The following is a 24,247-nucleotide window of genomic DNA, read 5'->3' as shown; positions in this document are numbered from 1 at the left end:
ATTTACCTACGTTTCGATCCAAGAATTTAATCTCGCTAGGCGGCGTTTCGCCAGTCGCCGTCGTTGGTTACAGGGAAAAGAACCAGCCGGGCAAATCGAACGCAAACAAATTATCCTCACTTTCGCCGATTCCGTCGTCACGTCGTCCCTCTCTACGCCCATGGGATCCGGCCGCAGCGTGATTACAGCCGATGATTAATTGGCTATCAATATCGTTGCGTACGAGATGGAAATATAATGCGACCGGATATTATCTTGATTACAAGATCTAAATGGCTCGATCGCCACCGTGAACGTACAGTATCGCTCGTAAATAGCCGGACAGTTTGCCCAGTTCGCGAGCACGTAACGGCAGCCACCTGCACACATCGACACGGTCCGCGATACCGAGAAATGCGTAAATTAATAACGATAATTGCGGCTGATAGCAACGGTTACGGACTTCTTACGGATGTAACAGAGATTATCGGCTCGTATTATTTATTTAAAAAGTTTATCGGTAGCGACGAGCTATAGTGGATGAATAATAAAATTGAATACACGAATCGTCGATAAGTGCCTAGTATATATGAATCAGTGGTGAAATTAATCGGGACTGGATTTTTTATGAGTTTATCTAACTTGTAAGTTATAGATTGGATAACTTCATGATCAAGAATCTCTTTTCGTACGAAAATAATTCTTCAAAATTATAATTATATCCAGGCAAAGGAACCATAATATTTTATCTCTCGCATCTGCGATAATGAAAAATTCTCTAACAAGACTACATAGCCCCAAAAAGTAGTGCAGCGGTGGTCTACCACGCAGCTCCAACCCCGACCATCGAGCACCCACCGATACCTTTTTATAACCCTCATTACCGTCAATATTGTTCCTATTATTTAATCGAAACGGGTAACCAGTTTTCGTCTCGCGTGGGCGTACGAAACACGTTCGAGCAACCGAGCTGATATCGATCGCAATAAGAGCAGATCGATCGCTTCGATCGCGATGGAGCCCTCTCCCCCTTCACCCTTTTCACCAGCTACCGCGATGGTTCTACGCTTATAGCCGCGGAATTAATTGCGGCTAACGACAGACCGTGCAAATTGACATCGGCAACGCGCAACTTGCTCTAATTAAGAACTTTACGCGGAGCGGGCCAAGTCAATCGGATCGTTTCCCGCGATAAAAGCACGGGTTAGCAGGAGCAACGTGAACAGGACGCCGATACGGGCCGAAGAATTCAAATTATGTCCGTAACGCGCAGTAAACGCCTTGTCCTTTCGATCCTGCGGTACATTCTCTGACGACGTACGATTTTCAGGAATCGCACGAGTCGATAAGCGAATTTTTTTGGAAACTATGTAAACGATAAGATCGTTCGTTGAACCGATATCCCCGCGTGTAAAAAGCTGTTCCGCTGCATATGGAAATACGGAAATTCAACAGGCGTTGCAAGATTGATACCACTAATCGCTACGTCAACAAAGTGAAGAGCAGGTGTACTTTTACGCTCCGTTAGATTACCATACGACAGGCGCCATCTCGGTCAATGTTTGCATATGGAAACCTCCTCGTTTTACATGCATATGCTATTCATCTATCTTTAATAACGCGTTTCCTTTATTTTCCTTCCACTCTCTTCTCGCTCAGTTCTCCTTCTTTTTTCCTACATTCGTGCCACAATTTTCTCCCCCGTAATTGTGAACAATTCAGGACGTTCTATGAATAATTTCTCTTTTACGCTCCAAGCAAGGGGATTACCATAAATTCCTGAGCAACGGCGAACGACATCGGAATACAGAATCTATAAATAGTTAGTCAATGGAGTAAATGAAAAAGCCGGACGCCTCGAAAGTACCGCTAGCCCCGCCGCGGCTGTTACGAAGCAATTTCAAGCTGGAAGGGTTGGGACGCGTGGAAATAGTAGGAAGCGCGTCTCGTATGACACGTATTACGGTTAAATCAGTCTCCTCATCAACGGCAGAGAATCCATACGGTGGTGCAATAAGGTGTCAAGCTTAATGGCTCGTTACCATCGCCTCAAGCGGCTATATCGGACTACCCCTGATTGATACGTCGCACAGGCTGTTACACCTCACGGGTACCCTAGTTGGATGCACTTCAACGCGGCCAATCGAATATACTTTTACAAGGAAAAAAGCTATCCATTACGGATAATGACAGCTAGTAACTAGCTATCGATTGACGATTAATTTGCATAATTACAGATAACAATAGCAGCTCTTTTAAGTTTGTGTCGAAACTACGAAGCATCTCGGGGAAAAGTCGTGAACGTAAGTGAAATCGAAAATCGCAGGAAGATCGTTGAGGCGTTGCACAAGGAAACTTCGCGCGCTGCATTCAACCTAGAATTTCGCAAAACCGCAAAGTACATACTAGAGCGATCTACTTCCTTATCGTTGAAAATAGAGGAGCTCCAACAGCAACTTCAACCTCGACAATCACTGTACTTCATCATCCCCTTCTTAACCGTGCGATTCTAGCCCAAAAGGGAAAACGAGAGAAATGGATCATAAATCGTAACAAACGGTACAATTAAACGATCGAAAGATTCCCGTGACGAAAGAGTCTCGCAGGGTGGCGAGGAACGAGACTCGAGCATCCGTTGCACGCAGCAGGGAGAGGAAGTTCAACGGCGTAGCTCGTGACCGTGCAATTTCAGCTAGAAAACGAGATTACGGGGTTAAAACGGATGCGCCCGAAGGACGGCGCGTTAAAGCAACGATCGAAACTCTAATCAACGGCTAGGAGCCGGCTGCGTGCGCCAGAAAACCGATACACCAATGCGCTGGTTGCATAAACCGAGTTCGGGAATCCTGTGCAGGTGGAACGCGCGGGCTGAGCTGAACGAGCAAACAGAGTTCGTAAACACATCAACGGCCACGGCAGCCAGGAGTTAATAAGCAGCTCGCCGTATTACAGATGATCTCTTTATTGACCGCCATAAATCAGAGTTAAGAGCAGGCATTATTGCTAGCGAGCACGTTATCCGGCACGTCAAGAAGTGGCGATAGAGCGGAGCCGCTCTTCTGCAGAGACACCCTCCTCGCGCGGCTCCGGTGGGTCACGTCGCGAGCTCAACTCACGATGAAAACGAGTAATTGAACGGAGGTCCAGATTCCGTTTTCAGGAATGTTTTTCAACTCTCTGCTGTACTCGTGTCAAAGGAAAGGGAGATAGACGAAATTGGCTTAGAGGAAAAAAATTCGCAACAAAATTTCAATTAGACAGTAATCGAAAACGTATGAGGATTCATAAGGACATTCTATGAGAGAGTCGAGCAAAATGCAATTCATAATGACACAAAAACCATTACTTAAAAATGTATTAAATATTTGAGATTTTATATAGAAAAAAAAATGTATCTTATTATCTCGAGACACGGTGTATAGCCCTAGGGGACGGGAATATATAAGACGATCAGATTAAAAGGGTTCCTGGGATTATAAAGGAATTTGTCGATTAGCGGAAAGAAAATATCCTGTTCCATGGAGCTGAACAGCATCGACGTCCATTATGGAGCGAAGGGATGTAAAGAGTGAAAAGGGGGATGATTGTATTATATCATAATGCGCATCTTATTTCGGTGAAAGGAGGAGAAGATGGTGTAATCTGATGGTTAGGGACCCAGGGATTTTGTTTTGAATAAGAAGTCGGCGGAGGAGATATCCACTGTCGGGTTAATCCTTGAAACGGATTAGGTCCTGGATTTATCAGACGTATTTGTTACCCCGACGAATCTGCTCGAACAATAAATTAGAGGACTTAGTTGGTCCGTTTGGAGATTATAAATTTGTTCTCCTTTTTGTGGAATCTGTTCTGTTAAAAAAGTCGAGAAAGTAGGGTGATTATACGAAATTTATGCCACGTTCGTGGTTGGACAGTTGGCGGGATCGTAGGAATTGTGTTCTAATTTTTTGAACGGAAAGGATAAAAGCAGGGGGAAAAGGCAATGTCGCAAGGAGATTCGTCACGGGTTCGTCAGCCGCTTGTAAACAGGTCGAAACGGGTATCGTAGTCCATCGACGGGTAACAGGAATCCAGATAGTCACGGCACGATGCATACGTGCACTCGGTCGTTGAAGATGGTCGGGTTCTGATCCGAGGCTGCGGTGTCCAAGGGTGTCCTTGAAGCGGGCGGGGTCGTCACTCGAGGGCCGCGGGTAAACGACCATCAGGGATCCATGTGTGTTAGCCACTCGAGGCCTTATAGCGCATCTTACACTGGTACTACTTAACTTTCTGCATCTGTATACGTGACGTTGTTCTGCCTCCTTCCTGCCTCCTCCTTCTCCCTCCATCCCATCCCACCCACCTCGTACGTCTCTCTTCTTCTTCGCTTCTGTCCCGCGACCGTGGAATAAAAGAAGCTACTGGCTCCTCTCTCTGTGGTTTACAAGTGTTATGAAACGATGGGCCCTCCTCCGCCCTGTTTCACCCTGGCCACCCCTCGCCCACCCCGCGCGCGTTTCCTCCCAGAGGACCGATTTATAGGTTTAATTAGCGCGTCTTTATGCGCGTCGACGATCGTTTCGAGTTATTATAAGACGGGATTATTAGAAGAATCCGCGCGATGGTACATCGGATCAGTCGATTTCGTGTTACGATCAGTGGATTAATACGAAGACTCGAGAAGAATTTGATGCAGTGCGGTTATACTGCCTCGCAACTTGTAGATCATACATTTTTCAATGATTTCAGATTAGTTGGAAGCTGCAACGGTAATCCTTTTATATATATTATTGCGTTTCATCGATGTACCATTTACGCTATTGGCACACTCCTCTATTTTCAAGCAACAAATCGTTTCTCGATATCGGGGAGAAATTCAGTCGCGGGGCTAGAAAGAGTTCAACGTTCCAGAATAACGAACGGAGGCACATCGTGGGATATGACGAGCGGCGCGTATCTCTGCGCGAAGGAAACGGTACGAGGAAGGGCACGCAGGCTGCATGGTAGTCGTCCTTGAGGGCATATAATTTACAGTAGAGGAACAGGACGATGCTCAGCCCAGTAATGAGCCAAATCCATTATGGCACCAGCAGCAACAACGCAACGCAGCAGCCACACACCGTAAGACACAGCCCTGGGACACTGGCTCCAGGCATTTCCCTTCGAGAGAAAGAGAGAGAGAGAGAGAGAGAGAGAGAGAGAGAGAGAGAGAGAGAGGGGGGGGATAGGGAGGCACGAACCACGTGTGTATCTATGCCACGCACGTATCGCGCGGTAACAACCGCCTAACCAATGGCACCGGTTCACTAGCAATTCCAATTATAGATCGTAAGTATATTCCTCTCTGTACGTCCGCGTCCCGCCGCTCCACCCATCGATCTATTCCCCTTTTCGCTTCCTGATCGCCGCGAAACCAATTATGCGCGGGATCGTGCGAGCAAATAGAAAACTTCTGGCCAACACCCCCACGCGGAACGGCGGAATCGATCGTGCCGCCTGTACGAGGTTGTTAACGTGACGAAGAGGAAGTTGCCCGCGTGGAATTGTAGCTTATCGTACGCTATGCGCGAGGGAAAACGAGGCTACCGTACTAGGATCTTTCCTAGCTCTACTAAATTCCATGCGCGTGGTGGTAATCGGGGTTATTCGCGTTCGTCTTCCTGATTACATTCGAGAAGCATAACATTGAAAAGCTGGATTGCCGTTGCGTCTATACGGAAGCCAGGCGTTACACCGTTACGACACTTGCCGTGCACAATGGCGATACGCGGGGATACGCGACAAGTGAATAGCCATTTATTCCTATTCATTTACAAATAAGAGTTAACGCGAAAAAAAAAGAATCAGCTCCGCTTAAAGCAGCGTCCGAGAAAAATAATAAATCCGACGCGATCGAGGGTGAAATTTTCTAAAGGCCAGCCGGTCTAAAAGAGAAACCAGCTGGACGCATCGATTTAATCCATCGAGCCGATAAATATAAAAGCGACATATATCAATCGCCTCTGTGACTAAACGCGGGATCTATATTCAGAGAGACAGAGAGAGAGGGAGAGAGAGAGAGAGAGAGAGAGAGAGAGAGAGAGAGAGAAAGAGCGGAAAAGGAAGAAAGAGACCGGCAAGGAGCACATTGATCGCGCGAGCCTCTCGTTCACCGGCGACCTGGACAGCGGGAGAAGAGGCCAAGAAACGATCCACGGACGGTTTTCCAGAAAGGCTGGACGTACGCGTGTCCAGCGTGAGCAAAACGACCCGCGGTCGATAAATTCCACGAAGAAACCGGCCGTCCGGCGCGAATAAATCCCCCTGCGCTGGCGAACTATAAGGGAACACCTTTTTGCCAGGAGGGGACGGCATAAATCGCGTCGCGGATCCCCGGCTGAATATCGACAGCGATTTTACGACTATCACGTATGACATACCGCGTCCTGCGCGCACCGCGTCGCTACAATTAAACGGCACCAGCAAGGTACCCGCAAGGTCGTTACGACCACGATGCACCACCGGATATGTACATCGAGCGGCCGCGCGCTCGTACGAGGGAGCTGGTGCGTGTGTTTACCAGCGTGCGCGCACTGGAGAACACGCGCGGAAACGGGAGGAGGATGGCACACACCGGAGCGGGTATAGAAACCGCGTGGTGCAGCCTGGGGAGACAGATAGAGAGGCGGGAACGGTGGCCAGTGGCGCCACGCAATTGTCAATTAACATTTTTACCGCCGTGCAAGAAAACATGAAGTTACGTGCCGGCGTACGTGGCCACCGCACACGGGCCACGGCGATCCCGGCAGGGTTCCAGGGATCACAGGCAACCAGCTAAAGAAGGGACGGAGAAAACGAACGTACCCTGCTCCGTTCGACGCAGCGCTGCTCTTTACGGTGCTACAGCGAGAGAAGGATTAAGACTGAGCGGAGTAAGGGGCCGAGATGAAGAAAAGGAGAAAAATGACGAAGAATCGAGTGGATACATTTCATTATGATTACGTGCGCAATGGATTGCTAATCGCAACCGCCTGCTGACCGTGCTCCTCTGCGCTCGGGTTGCAACCGAGGCTGCCACTCGCAAGCATGCCAAGGCTCGTTTTTCATACGCGAGAATGGAGAGAACTTTTGCGAAGAGAATACACGGGGACGCATAGGAGGGAGTATCGCGAGTATTATCAGTACGCATCACGTGTTTCTCCCTTCAATTTCCCTTCTGTTATTTCATTTTCTGATCCATCCCTCGGTTTTGTTCTACTTTCGAATATTTTCATCCAGTTTTTCTGACGTAACCCTGTTATCTTCTGCTTATGGCAGTTTTCTGTGGCAGGAATTTAGCTATCGATGCGCGCCGCTGGAAATGGCCCGATAGTCCCAGATTACTCGATCTTTATTACATTCCAAGACGCTCTTATGGCGTTCGTAATATTATGTTGCGAGGGTCCTCGATAACTTCGAATATTACATTTAATAAGATAGCATGAGCTTCGCTCGCCATTACGCGGATGTACACGATGAAATTTTCTACCCGATCTACTCTTTTCTCCTGATTTCCTTTGTAACGGTACGACCAATGAACGTCGCCCGTCTCTGAATAAGATTGATCACGGATCTTCATTGTTTATGCGAGTACATCGAACGATCATCAAATTTCTATCTCCTCTAAGAAAACTAGTCATTCTGTAGAGAAGCTAGGAAACATTTAAAAAAAATTAGAACTCTTCAAAAGGACTAGGAATTCTGTGGAAAAGTTGAAAAGCTTGCAAAGAACGATGTAAAGATGAAAAACTAGGAATCTCAAAGAACTACAGAACCTAAAAAGTAATTAAAAAGTTCAAAGAAAATAGAGAAACCCCAAGAAAGAACAGCAAAACACCTAAAGAAAAGTTTGAAATCTGGAGGAAAAGATTTCTCTTCGTGAAACGTGAAAAAAAGTTAAAAAGATTTTGTTAAAAAAGCGAGAAATCCTAAATATGCACCTGACGCAGTCCAAATCGTAAAGAGAAGGAGAATCGAGGATCGTGTTGCATCACCGTCACTGCCAGAAACAGCATCGAGCGTATCAACGTTCGTTGAACCGCGAGTTACACGATATCCCCTCGCAAGGAAGGGTGTCCGACGTTTTACGAGACACAAATGTCGGGCAGTCGGACAGCCAGTCAACCACACCATCAACCACCCAGCCACTGGTCAACCGTGTCCATGGCGTGTCTCTCTTCATCGTTGGTACGCTCGAGCGCTTCGAAGACGCTTGTCGCCAACAGCCCCGCAAACCGCAAACATCCAACCTAACCGGGAACCGCAACACCGTCCGTTGACCCGTACCTGGTGTCCCTTTCGTCTTTCTTGACCAATTTCCAATTTCTCTTCACCGCAGCAAGAATAGAAACCGTGTTTTAGTCGTTAAGCGGCGACAAACGCTCGAACCGTAGCAGCGCCGATCGGAGACTTCAACGCGGCAAACCTGCACAAGCGCGACGGATCTCTACGGTCGACCGAATGACGCGCTAGCAAATCAGTGGAACAGTAATGTAAACGTACGGAGCGAATAAGGATAGTCTTCTGTCACTCTCTCGCGTAGAAGATCGTCGATACATGGAATTGTGAGCTGTACCGTGCGAGGTACGAATTACGAGCAATTAATTAATGCGTACTTCCACTGTTGGCACGTGATACGAAAGAGGGAACGTTTCACGACTGCGAACATACGACCGTCGGGTGGTTTCTTCGGCATCTTTTAATTTACAATTTTGTAACCGTATCTCTGAGCGTGTAACCCTGTTATGCTTCACAGCCGATCGCACTCCAATTTGAATACGAGCATCCTGCGAGCGCGCCGCGAGCTAATATTTTCCCGCGAAAGGAGCTTTTTCACGTTCCGTTTCAATGTTTCGTACGTTGTTTTACGAGCCACGTACGCGAGAGATTTCTCATACGTTGCCTTTAATGCGTACCTTAAGGCGAGCCATTATCAATTTTCGATGCAGCAGCCCGACAATTACACGTGGCGATGCAACTACCCTCTAATACACGCGATTCCGTGAATTCAGAGCGGTACCACGGCTTCATACGGCTCGGGAATCGTAAAACTCGCCACTTTTTCTTTTCTCCCGGTGTTTTATGCGTGACTGGCCAATAGCTAACGATAGCTTCTCGTACGGAACGGTTCTTCTTTTCTCGTACTTCGCGACCAGCAATAGAGAGAAAAGAAACCGGCGGGCATTTCTAAACAAGACTACAAATAAAACCGGGAACACGGTCGAAGACCTGTTAATGCTGCTAAGCACACCGTTCACGACAGTTAGGGGATTAGCTAGTCAAATGACTTTACGACCGAGGAAGTCGTCCGATGCTTTAAAACCTTCAACGCGCTGCTGTAAGTTAACGCCCGATAATATCGAGGATTCTCCTCCCTCGACACGTACAATTCGATTTCCTTGATTGTGTTTAAATGTTTTATCAATTTTTTTAGATCAACGAAACCCACCTTATTCTAAAAGACTTCGCATGGTTATGAATCATGATACAATATAGGGGCACATTCACTAATTCTGTCGTAACTTTAGTAAATTAATAGCAACGTATCGACAGCATCGAAACCTCTACGGTGCAATTAATAACGGACCGTGACCGCCTATACGGGGGCCAAAGTTGTACGCAGCGAACCCTTTGAGGCGGGTATTCCCCGCTATAGCCCTTCTGGGAGCCATTAAAACTTTGCTTACATAACAAACGACGGCGCATGGGGTAATGTCACTGCTTAACCAGAACACATGGTGTACGTACCTTTTCGCATACGGGTTTTAAACCAGTTCCATAGTTACAAATTCAATTGAACGGAAACATAATAAAAAAAAGAAAAAAAGAAAAAACCCGGAATATCGTTTCCCTTGTGCCAAAATCATGAATGTGTAAGTTCATTTTTTCATTCTTATTTGTGTTTAAATATCTGTTCATTTTATATATCTAACGAGTGTTTATCTCGAGTTTTATCTAATTACACTTTACGTTCAACAGTTTATCGAACAGCACGTTCACAATACTGGTACAAGGGGACGACACAGTGTCTCACGTGCAATTCTAGGACTCCAAAACTAACAGAGGACGTGAAAAGGCTGATGTTTCACGGAAACATCGGTGAACAAACACAGAAAGTCCACGGTTAACGCTCCGTCGGTGTATTTACGCGGGAAAACATAACAGTTTTAACCAGGCTGATATGTGCAAAAACGTTGTTCAATGGAAAACGCGACCGAGAAGTTACACGTCGTTTCTTCGAGTTATATTAGCTTGCCGAGCATGCGTTTGAACAACGATGAAAGCGGAATTATTTTTTCTTTCATTTTATACGCGTTTGCGCATTTTCAAATATGCACATGTGTTAGTTATAATTTCCTTGAACATGATATTTCTCTAATAACGCTAATCAAACTTTTCAATAATATTATTTAGTAAAATTAATTGCAAATAGTAGAACCACTTACCCTATCTTGTTGATCAATTTCCCATGGACGTGAAGATAAGATGTGACGAACCGTTTATTCACCTGAAATACATTTTAAAAAATCTATGATATATACATCGAGGTAAAGTTTCGCATTAACTACACTTTATGTTAATCATAATAGAAATAAATTATGTATGGAAAATAAGGAACAAATGGAAAATTGTATTAAGACACTTACGTCGACGCTGCTTAGTTGTGCCAATTCTTCTAAATCGCTATGAGATAATCTCGCTTCGTTGGCAGTGGCTGCAGTAGTTGTACGACGAACTCGTCTTCCGCCAGGATGAATCCAAATTTCCCTCCTCAATCCTCCGCCGATGCTGTTCGCTCCTTCTTTCTCTTTCATCCTGGCTCGTTCTTTCCATTCTCTCTCCTCTTTACGTTTTCGTTCCGTTGATTCATACTGTTAAAATACAAGACACTTTAATCGCAAGCGTAATTGCTTACTCAATTCGGAACAGCATAGTGCGTAGTGTAAATGAGAGCTCATCGTGTACTGTTTTTTGTTTACTCTGTAGAAGTCCCATCAAATACAGCCATCCCTCGATTTACACGAGCTACTGATACCACGTGGCTCTTTTAAGCACGATTACGAATCACGCATGAATCGCTTTATTCACAACGATAGAAAAGAACGATAATAAGGAAAAGTGAAAGAATTAATTTAAATGTCATTCAATACTGTATTTCAATACGTAACTTTATATTTTTCATTGTTTTCAGTATATTACCACGTACGAAAAGTGTCGCGTAAATCGAGGACTGATCGTACAAACCGAAACACTAACACTGTCTAATTAACACAAACTCATGACGGAGTTATGTTAAAAAAGGCAAAATCACTGTTTTCGTTTGTACTTATGTTCTGTTAGACCTAAATTCTCTCAAATACTAATGAAAGATACAAGCATCGTACGTGTGAAGCATAGAAAGCTTGTTAAATGTTTGTATCTTTCGTTTCTAGCTATCTAAATAAATGCATGCTAGTATCTTGTGCAAGATAGCGCTAGTAACTAATAAGAATGGTGCTTTGATTTACAGAAAATGATCCAGCAAAATGCAGCAACCTATACTCAAACAATATTCAAACTATATGTTTCTATTCCTCTACTACTGCCATTTTATATTACTAATTACACTATCGGTTTTACTAAAGCATAGAATGATTTGCTTTTAAGTAATCATGACTGTGCGAGAAATATCGACTTTCGTATGTTAGCGTGCGAAGAGGCAAAGAACAATTCCAATGCACGTGAAACAAATTATATTAAATACGACAGCTCGATAAAAAAAAAGATCTAATTGAAGCTTTAATTAGGGTAACGACTGGTATTTAGAGAAATCACACCAAGTATCGAAATTTACTTACATAATGTAGATACTGGCAGCAAAACAAAATCAAAATATTATTAACGTTAGTATTAATACAAACGTGTGGATAAAATGTTTTGAACGTTTTTCGTACCTTCTTTCGGTTTTCATCAAACAATGCTATTAAACTCTCCCTCGCAGAATGGAAAGGATTGGATGCCATAAGAGATCGCATGTAATAATACACCGCATCCAATTTCCGTCTCTGGAAACAAGATTCATACCGTTTAATTTCATTTCTTTCCGTTTCTCATTATTATTCACAGCATTGATATACGTACAGCGTAATGTGCTAATACTGCAAGCTGGTTGTAAGGCCTACCATTCTTGGGATTGAGTTGTTGTGCTTTCAAATACCACCTGAAAAGAATATCAAATTCTGTTTAAAAACAAACTAAATATATCTATCCGAACTGCGGAGATCAGAAATTTAATCTTCGAATCTAAACATTTACAACATATAAGCGTACTTACTGCCTGGACTTTCCATAATTATTCGATTCAGTTGCTTGTTCTCTGTATCTCGCCAAGTCACCCAAAAATAGATATATTTTTTGCGCGCTCACTAACGCTAAACCTAGGATCCCAAGGCCCTTGGGCAAAGTTGACGATGCGAGAAACGTACTCAATTTAAATTCGTATTTGGTTTCGAGGACAGTCAACAAACTTTCCAAATATACAGTACCATCGTCGATAATTTTCAACATAATCTTTTTATAATGCTCACGGCCCTCGGAACTCTCCTTAGGCATACCCTTTCGCAGCATTTCTATCATATTATAAAAAAGTATCTTCCAAAAGTGTTGCTCGACATTCTCAGCTTGGCAGAATTTAATATCAGTCTCGAGCAAAGTTTTTAAACTTTCTTGTAGAAAGTGTCTTATATACAAAACTCTCTCCCAGTTTGACGTAAAACCACCGGAACTTAGTATCCATTGCAATTCTAAATCGGCACGTTCTATATCCAAAAGTAAGTAAGGATTTTTAGCTAACCGGAAACTAACAAATGAACAAAATTACATTAGTATTAATCATGAATTAAATTTATATTTATTTATTACTTGCATTCGTTGATTTTACGTACCTATCGGAATAAGGATCATACCACGAAGGTCTTATATTTCCAAATTGGTCGTTTGTCATGTACGGTGGTGGCACACCATCTAAGTTCGTCGCCTGGAAATTATGATGCGTAGAAGTAATACCCCCATGGGACTGAAACACTGGTATAGTTGAACCTTGTGACGTGGTTTCACCTTCTCTGCAAGATGTGAAATAGTTAATTAGTTCAACTAACCTTACTGATGTTAAACTTCCGTTTGCGCGCTAACATAATTTGTTGCAGAAATTTCTGAAGGATTTACCGCGCATTAAACTATTTGTTTTCTCTCAAAAATAATGAAATATATATGATTATCTCGAAAAAAAATTCAAGTTATACCTTTGTACTGCTGCTCTACTACTGGGTGAAGTAATAACGATAGGTTTGTTGGGATTGTTAGGATCAAACAACGTTCTTTGCTGCTGTACTCCTTGTTGCCTCGAAGTTGGATGACTAGGCGGTGATTGGCTAGTATCAGGTAATACTAAAACACCTGGTGGATGGGAACTTCCACTAGTGTATCCACTAGGTGACGTTTGATGCGTCGTTAAAGTATTTGATAACGACGTAGAATGGGAAGGAACACTAGGTGTTTGTCGTCCATCGTCAGAATCACAAGCTGACATTTTTCTGCCTGTCCGCCAATTTTCATCTAAGTATCGATCGGACAATCTGAAAAATAGATACACAAGTATTTCATGATCTATTTCAAAGGAATACTAATTGTAAATTTATTAGAATATTAAAATTTATTTATACCTATGTTTATGAAGATCATCAAAGTTCCGATTGCCACCACGATAATTTCTATCTTTGCTAGATTCTCGGCTACGCTGTATAATATTGCGATATCTTCTGTGATCATATTTTCTACTACTACTATTACTACTACTACTGTTTTTTTGATTATTATTATAGTTATCATTTTCTCTATTTTGTTGATTGTTTTGCCGATCACGGCTATTAACACGAACTTTATCCCTGCTGTTACTCCTTGAACAATTCAAAAAACAAATGTACTATAATGTAAATTATGTGTATAATTTAAATACATAAATAGTAAACAGAATATAAATTGTGGTAACTTTTACCTCCCTCGTTCTGCTGCATATTTCTTCTCCCGCTTTTTTTTTTTACGTTGAACATGACCACTCGTGGTCTCATTTCCCGATACATTAACATTCTCCCGCAAACTTAATACAGAGGAACTGCGACTCGCACGTTCAGCCTCTAACTTTTCGCTCAATTCAACTTCTTCACTCCAATCCTGCGTATCGAACATATATTGAAATGTATATGCCATTATACTAAGCATTTGAAATAAATTACTTACAAATGGATGTTCAAGCGATGTATTTAACGCAGTGCTAACAGAATCACTTTTTGGCGAACTGATATCTGAATTTTGTTGACCATTCTTCTTTTCTGGTCTTGTGCTAGACTCGGATATATTACCTGCTCGTTGCCTTAAAAAAAAGACCAAAGATAAATGTCAGAAATATTGATAAAAATAAATATGTACTTGCTTTAAAAAAATTATAATATTACGTTTGAACACGTTGAGAAGCTGCAGGCGGTGATGCTCCTCGAGGATGACTGTCTGACGATGTTTGACGTTTATTTGTACTGGATATTGAAGTAACAGGTGACGTTGACGATGGTGGTGGTATCATTGAACTATCTGCTCGACTTAAACTTTCCATACTAGTATACATAGTACTATTGCTACCACGGCGATCATAAGACCTACTTTTTCATATAAAAAAAGTTTAAATTATAAAAATATAACAAAGTGCAATACTCTATTTATAAAAAATATATCTGACGTAAAAATACCTTTGCATATATTCTTGACTTGGTGTGTGAGATCTAGAACTTGGAGCTGAATACTGATCAGGTGTAGTACACCTAAAAACGTTTGTTGAACTTTCTAAGTCTTCTGGCCTGAGTCTACCTCTACCTCTAGTTCGTGGCGCTGTATTGGACCAGCTAGATTGTGGAGGTAACGGGCCAGATGGAGGTAAATTTTGCATAGTTTGCGAATGTTGCATTGCAGGTGGAAAATTATAGTTTGATGATGCCTTTAAATGAATAATTTATGCGTTAAAAAGTATCTGAAAAATTTATATAAACTTTATAAACAGAGAAACATATTTTCATTTTACCTGAAACGCGACATTACTACTACTCCATGTTTCTTCCGAAGGTGATGAACTTGATGGTAAAGGCAAACCATTGTCCATAAGATACTTCTTCTGTAATCTGGGTGGTAAGTGTTCTATTTTTAAACTTTTTGATAAACTATCTTTTGTACCCCCCCATTTGCCTGACGGTGGTTTGCCTTGAAACTTTTCTGAATGTCCAGCAGGTTCTACGCTACGTGTATCTCTGGTACGATTAAAATCATTCAAGTGATTCGTTGTTGCAAAAAGAGGTTCCGAACCCTGAATAAGCAAGTTGATTAAAGTTAATTAAAAACTAATATCATCAAACAATAGCTTGTACAACGTGAAGTATTAAGTTGTTATTTCAAACCTGTCTAACTTCACGAGAGTTATCTTTTCTATTTCTATAACCTCTGCTGGATAATGGAGAATCGGATCGCCAACGTTCCTCATTCTCGTTGCCGTGACGAGTTCTATGGTTACCCGAATATCTTTTACCATGATCATCTCGGTTTTTACTCCTGCTTTCGCTATCTCTTCTACCACGACCACTTGACCGATTACGTCGATTATCACTTTTATGACTACGATTGGAATGAGAATCACGATCTTCGCTGTGCTCTCTGTCTTGATCCCGATCCCAGCCCCCTCGATTAGGAGATCTAAGAGATAAGGATTACATTTTACTTGAGCCGTAGCTCTTCATTAGTACCCAAAGAAATATTTTTTACAAAATTCACACCTATTTGTTAGATCCTGTTCGGCCAATGCTTCTTTCATTTTTTTGGGTACGACATACAATTGTTGTTCCGGTTTCTTAGATTTTCTTCTCGAATCTCCGGAATTACTAATCTGAGAAGAACCCTGTGCCTGTTCAAAGTTTGTAATATTTCTGCAGTTGATATTTAGATCCTTCAATTTTTCTGTTACATTTTCAACTTGTGATGATGGTGGACTATTTTGAATCTGATTGGATCTATTGAGTTGCGCTTGCTTTAAGCGGTGCTGGACGGAGCTTGGTTTTTCTTGCGAGATATTTTCATTGTCTAGATCATCGGTAGATCTACCCGATTTCCGAAGAGGTCCACTGCCCGGTCTATATAAAGGTTGAGGTGCTCTATTTCCTGCACCTCTCATTCCCATTGATCTGTCTTTTTCTACCCTTGAATTATCTGAAATTATAAAATTTCTAGTTTCTCAACTTGATTCACTAATTTCAGATTTACTTCAAATACGACATATATAAAATTTAAAAAATGCTATCGTAAACTGTTAAATAATTATTAAGTTTAATAAATGGTTGTCTCCATATAATCGATGTTTAAAAACCACTGACAATATCGTTCTATAAATTAAATTAAATATCTGGAGTAAATATATTTTACAATACTGATTTGTAGCAAAGTACTATAAACAGAAATAATTTGAGTCGTGTATTAAATACATAGAAAATAATATCCTTTAGTATATTAAATACCTTTAATATATTATCTACTTAAAATATTAATCAGAATTCTCATTGCAGAATTCATAAAAAATTCATTAAAGTTGCATGCACGATGTCTATACATCCGACAGTACTTACTTACGTATCTTAATCATTATACTTTTCTTTAAGTGATAGAACTTTGTTTACGTATGATGTGTTATTATTAGCTAAATATAACGGTTTGTTGAGAATAATAATTTGATAGTGATTGTTGACACTCTTGACAGTAACTGAAGTTACTATCAATTTACGCGAATCGAAAATAAAGGTTATGTAACCTTAAATTGTTTAAAATAAGTTTACAACTTCTAGAGAAGTCTGAATAAAATTACAGTGTATGCTAAATTTACTTCTTACTCTGGTTAAATTTCACAACATATCACAGCATAATTCCCGCTGTATTTTTAGGTTAGCTTGTTTGGTGAGGTTAACTCTTTAAATGCACTCGACAGAATCGAAACAAGGTGTATTCGCTTATTAACTACATACGCACAAAACATAATCGTGGGATTGTAAATTAAGATATTACTGCTATTCAGTGATACAATTTTTTCAGGGTACCTTGTAAAAATTCTCCCCTCTTTCTGCGTCCTTTGTCGCGGTTCGCCATATTGAAGTACAATCATATCAAAATTTTTTCAAATTAGAAAGTACGATTACATTTCTAATCTGATATTTATTTAATCTATCCACACACTACTCGTAATAATCGCATCAAAACCGACTTCTAGCAAATGATTAAGTATATCTGTAAATCAATTTTTCATATAGTAATTACCCAAAATAAGTTATTAACATATTTAGATATTTAATTTTATTCATTTTATTTTACGCACGTGAAGGGAGAAGATTTAAAAAACACATTATACAATTACGAAATTTAATTCCTACCAAATACTACCAGATAATATTACATTCTGCAAATATATAATTTGCTAAACGATAAAATATTTATATCGTTTAGATTATATGTTCCCAGACAACGCAGCAAATCACATAATACTTTAAAAACCACCAGCGTATCACGGTGGCGCCCCCAGGTTCCGTAACACTACAGGGGTATCACCAAAATTACACATATTTAAATGCCCCAAAACAACACGCGATGCTGTTCCACAGCTGAATTCGCCTGTCAGTGGCGTTCATTCAGGAATTTTGTATATTTCAATAGCTTTATTGTAATTAATTACATATTTCAATAGCTTTATTATAATTTATTTTATATCTCTCGCTTTCGAGGTAAGAGAGTGAGAAAGATATATAAGAAAGCTATAAGAAAGAGTGAGACAGATATTACCACCCTACTTTAGAACCCCTGGCGCCATCTCTGTGAAAAGTGCTCAAACTGGTCGCACAGCGTTATCAACAGCGAAGTGAACTACCGAAGCACTAGCGCCATCTCTGCGGAAAGTAGTGAAACTAATGACCAACTAGTTTCAGCACTTTTCCGAGAGATGGAGCTAGTGCTTCAGCAGTTCACTTCGCTGTCGATAATGCTGAGCGACCAGTTTGAGCACTTTTCACAGAGATGGCGCCACGGGTTCTTCAGTAGAGCAGGTAAGATCTGTCTCACTCTTTCTTATAGCGTTCTTATATATCCTTCTCTCTCTTACCTCCAAAGCGGGAGATATATTTTGTCTGACTTTTTCTATTCAATGAAAATTAAGAAATTTCTTTATTTAATCAACAGTACTTTAAAATGACTTCGTTCTTTTAATTTGGTAATTTACAGTGTGAAAAGTTTGTACCGCTTCACGAATGATGAAGAAAATTTGTATTAAACGATTATGTCAGGAAGATTGGTGGTTTTGAGGATTTCTAATTTGTGCATTCATTGCGTCAACTACGAGTTCGTAAATAAATATTATATAAAGTATTCGTGCTTATCTCGATTCTTTATGCCCAGATTCGGTTTAATAATGTCAAACATCCGGATTTTCGTTTAGGGAAGTGATTGCAATGGAAGGTAAAAAAGATCGGTGTGTTAAGTGAAAAAATTTCGGTTTTTAATTAATGTAAATCAGTGGTATTATTTTTTTATCTAAATAATTGTGTGTTTTTTTTTAGAGCCTCTTGTATATACGCGTTGCCTTGACGTCACTCTTGTTGGTAGATAATTGCTGGAAAAAATATGCGGAACATGAAAATGCTGCACAGTGGAGAAACCTTTAAACAATTCCTATTGATTACAATAATTATCATTCTCACATAATTCATTAATATAATCAGTGAAACGTTTTTTCATTCAGTAAAGATTTGCAAACCGCTAAGTATAAATTGTAATTAGCTTGACAGAATTGGACAAGTGTGTCTCAGAAATGTCGAAGGATCGACTTACGGATTTCATTCCGGTGTCCGAAAATTCATACATTCGGACGATCTTGACGCCATCGGCTACTTGGGTTTCCGTCCTGAAGTTATTGCCCTCCTGTGTCGTGACGCTCTGTGGACGACGAAAAGTACATTTTATTGCAATTTGCCCTGATGCAACAGACGAGGACATTACCGATAATACGAATCGAATCTTCCTAATTTGTCTATTAGAAATTTTTCAGAAAATGATTTAGTGCTAAGAGAACACCTAACTTTGACATAAAAAATATTTTCTTACGAAAACATTTGTTATCAACCGTGTAATACTTTAAAGCGGTTCCAAGTAATTCAATATTTTGCATATCTTCGATTCAAGGAGAACTTGACTAGCCAATTAGCCTTTGCACATTCAATATTTGTACTAGAACGGAAATTAACACGTTCTGTGCCGGACCGATTTTTGGATGCTTTCCGTTCAATGTACACACCTCACGCTTTACAATTGAATAGCTACGCTTCTGGCATATACTTTACAATTTTTCCAATACCGTAAAGACCATAATTATCAAGAAAAGGGTGTACAGTTTAAGATACATAATATAATAAAGCAATAAATTGAATTCTTGGGTAGTTTACACTGCTAGTCTACTCGCACTCTTCGTTTTATAATAAGAACATCAACGGCTCGAATGAAAAGTTCAATGTGAACACAGAACGTTATTAATTTTAGTTAATAACGAGCGAAGTATGCTTTAAAAGGTATTCAAGTTATTTTCAGGTTTCTGAAAACGACGGGAATCCTATTACTTATACAAAAAGAAAGTACACAGTGTAAATAGAGTATACGATCGACGTGTAAGTGCAAAGTACACTGCCCACCTCGGCTAAAATGTATTTACTACTTCTCTTTCAAATTATGTCGAGACATGAAAAATATATTTCTCACATTTTTAGCCTTAAATCCCACCTATTTCACAGGTGGCTTTATTAGTTCATATTCTTAGTTTTCAGGGATATTTAAAATATTGGGTTGCCCAAGCCAACTAAAACACCTTCGAAGAAAAAAGGAACGAAACGAAATCACAGAACTAACACAGTATAAATACAATGCAATACCACTTATATTACCCGACATAAGTACTCAAGAGCTGTAGCTTTACTCAAACATTCCATACATGTATGTATACATATAATATACACGACAGATACGCAAAATCAGGTATGCTACTTCTACAATGTACTCCATCGCTCGTTTCGCAAAGATTTTAAAGAATAATGAGGAATAATGAAGAATAAGAAAATTATGCTCGAGGCTCCGCCGACGAGAATTCTTTTCTAGGATTTGACTATTCCTCTTTAGTTCCGCTTTAGTCTCGTTTCTAGAATGATCGATCCGCAAATGATCGTGGATCCGTCGCGTAACCGCAATTCGAATCGAAAAGACGAACCTTGTATTTACGATCGGACGAGAGCAGCTTCTCCTCGTAGGGTTCGTTCAGCTTGAAACTGACCGAGTTGGTACCCGCGTCGGAGTTGACGATGATATCCCACTGGTCGCCGCTCTTCCTCACCTCGAGGACCAGCTTCGACTGCGTGAACGCCGCTACCATTTCCGTCATTCCCAGTGCTTTCATGAACTCCTCGAAGTTCTCACTGGAGACGTACTGGTATTTTCCAACGATCTGCACCATCTTCGATGATTTCGCCGAACCGTTCGCCGTCGCGACAGAAAAATTCCTCGAATCTAGTCAGTCGTACCACGCGTACCACGTAGCTGTTGCTAGCAACGAATAACTAGTCCCAGCGGCGGTCGTCGCTTTTATAAGATCAACGGGGGTACTTGTGGACCGTGCACACGTGTGAGTGCTCGTTCGCACACAGATTCGCCGGGCAATCTTTATGATCGGTGGCCGGACAAGTGTCGAATGGATTATCGTCATTATCGAACGCGCGGCCCCGGCGATTCCGCTTTGTCATCTCACCAACACCCTCGCGCCTTTCCTCGTACCAGCCAAAGTGGATTATTACGGAAAGGAAATTCGGGTCCACCGACACCGCTCGTGTCGCTAGCCAACAGATTCGAGCGAATTTCGTGCCTGAACCGGGTTTCGGTTCGTCGAATTCCAAGTGGGTGATAGCGATTTTTATTTTCACCAGAGTTAATTGCTGGAATCGACGGAAATTTAGCGCTACACGGGATATCGATTCTTTGAAAGATTAGGGACGAGAAATTCTTTATCGATCTCGATAAACGAAATTGCGAATGTAAAGGTTCTTCGAACGTAAACGGTGTATCCACTCGAGGTGGTATTTAATTAATCAATACGGCTACGTAAATGTGTACGATGTTATTCAGATATTGAAAGAGACGTCGAGGAACGATGAATTTTAAGATTAATGAGAAATATTTTTCAATGCAATTTGCGTAACAAGTAGAAGCTTGAGAGGGACTTTGTAGCATTTCTGTATCGGGTGTTATTTAAGTCACACGCGAAGTTCTTTGAATTTACTTTTTGCCAAATGACTCAACGAGACGAGTCACCTTTTATCGATGAATCAAAGTCACCTTAGCTTCTCGAAATTAAGCAAATCGCGCGATCATCGTTTCTACTCACGGATTAGATCGCGGTGAATCGAAGAAGGACGAAGTTCAACCTGATGCTGCGATGCAAATCGGCTGATCGCGACTCGTCGATCCTCTAATTCGAGTAACTGCTTTAACTAGACAATTAATGGTGCGCATTAGCAAATTGGACCAACGAGCTGTGATTGATGACTTAGGGTCTACAAACGTTGGATAGGAAAATGCTTTAGATAGAAAAACCGCTTTCTTTCTTGCCTGGAACCTCCAACGTGCGGAGTCTATTTTTGATTGATCGTTACTATCAGTCACAATGCCACAAGATAATGTTTCTTCTCCATTTTTCAGAATTTATAATATCATAGAAGACATGAAATTTTGTTGCTCATTTTCTAAACAACTGTTACGATCAAGCAGTCGTTTAATTACAAATTCATTCAAATGCAAATACGTCTTCTAGCGTCCTTACACGTCGATAGATGCAAGCGACGTTCGTTGTACTTGTTCGAATCGATCGAACCGAAAATCTCGAAGGAGAAGCATTAGGAACAACAGGTTCAGGGTTCAATGCACAGTTTATCCCGGTACAGCGCGGCGATTGTTCCCTACGGTATTGAATACACTACCGTGCAAAAGTATCTGGACACTTTTCGAAGACCAGAACTTTGCAAAAACGTAAATGTGAGTGTCTTCTTTTTTTTTATAAAGTACTTGTACTTATCTTTACTCCTCTAATACTACTTTCACGTAGTTGCCTTAAGCCAACATAAGGATATTCAGCGTACAAAACGTTTCAAGCACTCGAGCTCTTTTCCACGTATACTGCTAACTTTCATCGCAAACCTTAGCCACATCGATCGCCTTGGAATAAATGAATTAATTACCGATTTACCGCCACCGGTTACTCTAAAAAGGAATCTCAAAGACCGCGGATATCGACGGAAACGAAGTTGACTTGGCCGATTGTTAGAAATCGAGCAAACTGTTCGGATATTTATGAGCGGTAGTGTACGCTGTCTGTGATTTTAATAAAGCACGTAGCAGAGGTAAGTAACGGCGTGTGCGTGTTCCCCTGTGTGTACACCGTACACGTAGCTACGAATTGAAGTGGACGCGGTCGCTTAAATGGCGCGTGTGTGTTGCGCTCGCGTTGTCGGGGCGCGTTCAACGGCGACCATTTTATTCGCCGGCTGCTACAGATTCTAACGCCAACCTCTTCTATCGTAAAAATAAGAGCACGCACGCGGCCTTTTATCCACCCGCGCATTATCCCATTACCCTCTGCACTTTTCTGTCAACTATGACTTTCGCGGCGACCTGGTCGCGGGACTGCCCCTCGGCCAGCTGTCTCGCCTGAAATTTCAAATAACTTTAGAATTCGTATGTGAAAAATAATTCATTTTACAAAGGCTCTGTTTTTAATTTATCGGAAGAAACGTCTACATTATCATCGTTCGTATAGGATGCCGTTTTTCTTTGACCACTGCGGTGGAGTTAACAATTTTTAGCAATATTTACAATATTTTCCGATGGGCGTCTTCCTTCGCTATGGAAAAGACCCAACGATAAGTAGCGATCCGCGGTAGTCCTCAAAAAGTTAGTGCCTCCATTACTTCATTGCTAGCGTAATAGACGATGGAACGCTTAGGTATGTAATCGTCTATCATTTGCGTAAGTTAGATGTAACTCTTCTAGCTATTAGCTCTTTTTTTTTTTTAAATACAATCTCGTTTGATTAAGGCAACAGTTAGAGCTTTAAAGTTTCCGACGTCAATGATCACCAGCGTCATAGACTTTCCTGTGCTTGTGAATAGCCTCGGTGCAGCCTACGATCTCGTTTATAGCGTCCATCGTGCAGTTCCTCCTTCTGAACCCGTATCACCTTCAGATAAGACCGTTTTCTTCGACAAATGTTCTCTTTCTCGATTTTCGACGAGTTTATCCTAGACTTTACTTATATTGGACTGTTGGATTCTGGGTTTAGTAGAAGTATCCTCCGCTTGTCGTAAGAGGCGACTAATAGGGGCTAGAAAGTGCTAACGAAGACGTGAAGGGCAACGAATTTTAATTAAGAAAAAGAATAATGTATGCGAAGATTATTATTGTGACCAAAGGAAAAGAGATATTAGAAATGGCAAAATTTTGTCTATACTTATGCGAGCACAGTTCAGTTTCGCTTCTTGTACGCGCACCGCGTGAAAAGGTCTGCGTTTTAAACGGATATTCTAATTTAATACCACGGATAAACCCGTTGACCCTAAAATTCTATTGGCAAAGGTTATTTTATTAACTGTTGGCGGTGTTTTATAAAACACCGACGCAGCATCGATGCTCATAATCAATTATCGTACTGAACTTTGTTACAGATTGAGTTATCTTTTTATCCCTTATCGACAAAAAGGATCGACGAAAAATCGAAAACTTTTTATCGTATCTGTTTGCTGAATGAAATCATATAATTGTAAATATTTTTTCAAAAACGTTTGCATGCAAAGGGAAGATAAAAATCTTACTTCTTCTTTACATAATGATTAAGGGAAGAAAAGAGCGTAACACACACACTTTATTTGATACCGTAATAAACTTAATACGCAGCCTTAGTGACTTGTTTGTGCGAAAGATTAGGCATTATAAATCATGCCAACGATGTTATCGAATATTTTTATTCGCTATTAAAAATTTATCAGCAGCACCCCCTTCAGAATTATAAAGTAAAGGGAGTAATTTGGAAGTGAGAACTGAAAATAACTGAAGAACTTTTAATTTGAAATTAATTGTT

General features: G+C 41.0%; 3 protein-coding genes across 9 annotated transcripts in view; all 3 read right to left on the bottom strand.

Annotated features, from left to right (window-relative positions):
* The window catches only part of LOC143426348 (telomerase-binding protein EST1A), a 116,292-nt gene extending 99,028 nt beyond the window's left edge, over positions 1-17,264 (bottom strand). For 2 of the 7 annotated variants that reach the window (XM_076899749.1, XM_076899751.1), the window contains exons 1-16: positions 17,136-17,264; positions 15,828-16,257; positions 15,456-15,747; positions 15,086-15,364; positions 14,757-15,001; positions 14,469-14,669; positions 14,254-14,386; positions 14,012-14,187; positions 13,680-13,913; positions 13,260-13,592; positions 12,903-13,079; positions 12,293-12,817; positions 12,100-12,178; positions 11,913-12,023; positions 10,626-10,850; positions 10,425-10,486 (exon numbers count right to left, since the gene is read on the bottom strand). In XM_076899749.1, coding sequence (XP_076755864.1) covers positions 10,425-10,486; positions 10,626-10,850; positions 11,913-12,023; positions 12,100-12,178; positions 12,293-12,817; positions 12,903-13,079; positions 13,260-13,592; positions 13,680-13,913; positions 14,012-14,187; positions 14,254-14,386; positions 14,469-14,669; positions 14,757-15,001; positions 15,086-15,364; positions 15,456-15,747; positions 15,828-16,257; positions 17,136-17,184 — 3,551 coding nt within the window. In that variant the 5' untranslated portion in view covers positions 17,185-17,264. Of the gene's footprint in view, positions 1-10,424; positions 10,487-10,625; positions 10,851-11,912; positions 12,024-12,099; positions 12,179-12,292; positions 12,818-12,902; positions 13,080-13,259; positions 13,593-13,679; positions 13,914-14,011; positions 14,188-14,253; positions 14,387-14,468; positions 14,670-14,756; positions 15,002-15,085; positions 15,365-15,455; positions 15,748-15,827; positions 16,258-16,670; positions 16,883-16,924; positions 17,085-17,135 lie in introns of those variants that run through there. The other 5 variants (XM_076899750.1, XM_076899756.1, XM_076899752.1 and 2 more) reach the window with 4 other exon arrangements.
* The window catches only part of LOC143426346 (uncharacterized), a 130,181-nt gene that overhangs the window by 27,353 nt on the left and 78,581 nt on the right, over positions 1-24,247 (bottom strand). The window lies entirely within an intron of this gene.
* On the bottom strand, positions 18,559-20,670 carry Fabpl (FABP-like protein). Its single transcript, XM_076899802.1, has 3 exons — positions 20,336-20,670; positions 18,913-19,017; positions 18,559-18,694 (listed from the first exon to the last, which is right to left on the bottom strand). Exons 1-3 carry the CDS (start codon positions 20,576-20,578, stop codon positions 18,638-18,640), a joined length of 405 nt encoding a protein of 134 aa, XP_076755917.1. The 5' UTR covers positions 20,579-20,670; the 3' UTR covers positions 18,559-18,637.

The sequence above is a fragment of the Xylocopa sonorina genome, chromosome 8, assembly GCF_050948175.1.
Source record: "Xylocopa sonorina isolate GNS202 chromosome 8, iyXylSono1_principal, whole genome shotgun sequence".
NCBI lineage: Eukaryota > Metazoa > Arthropoda > Insecta > Hymenoptera > Apidae > Xylocopa > Xylocopa sonorina.
Note: the sequence above shows the minus strand (reverse complement) of the source record. Positions and strands in the feature narration are given on the sequence as shown.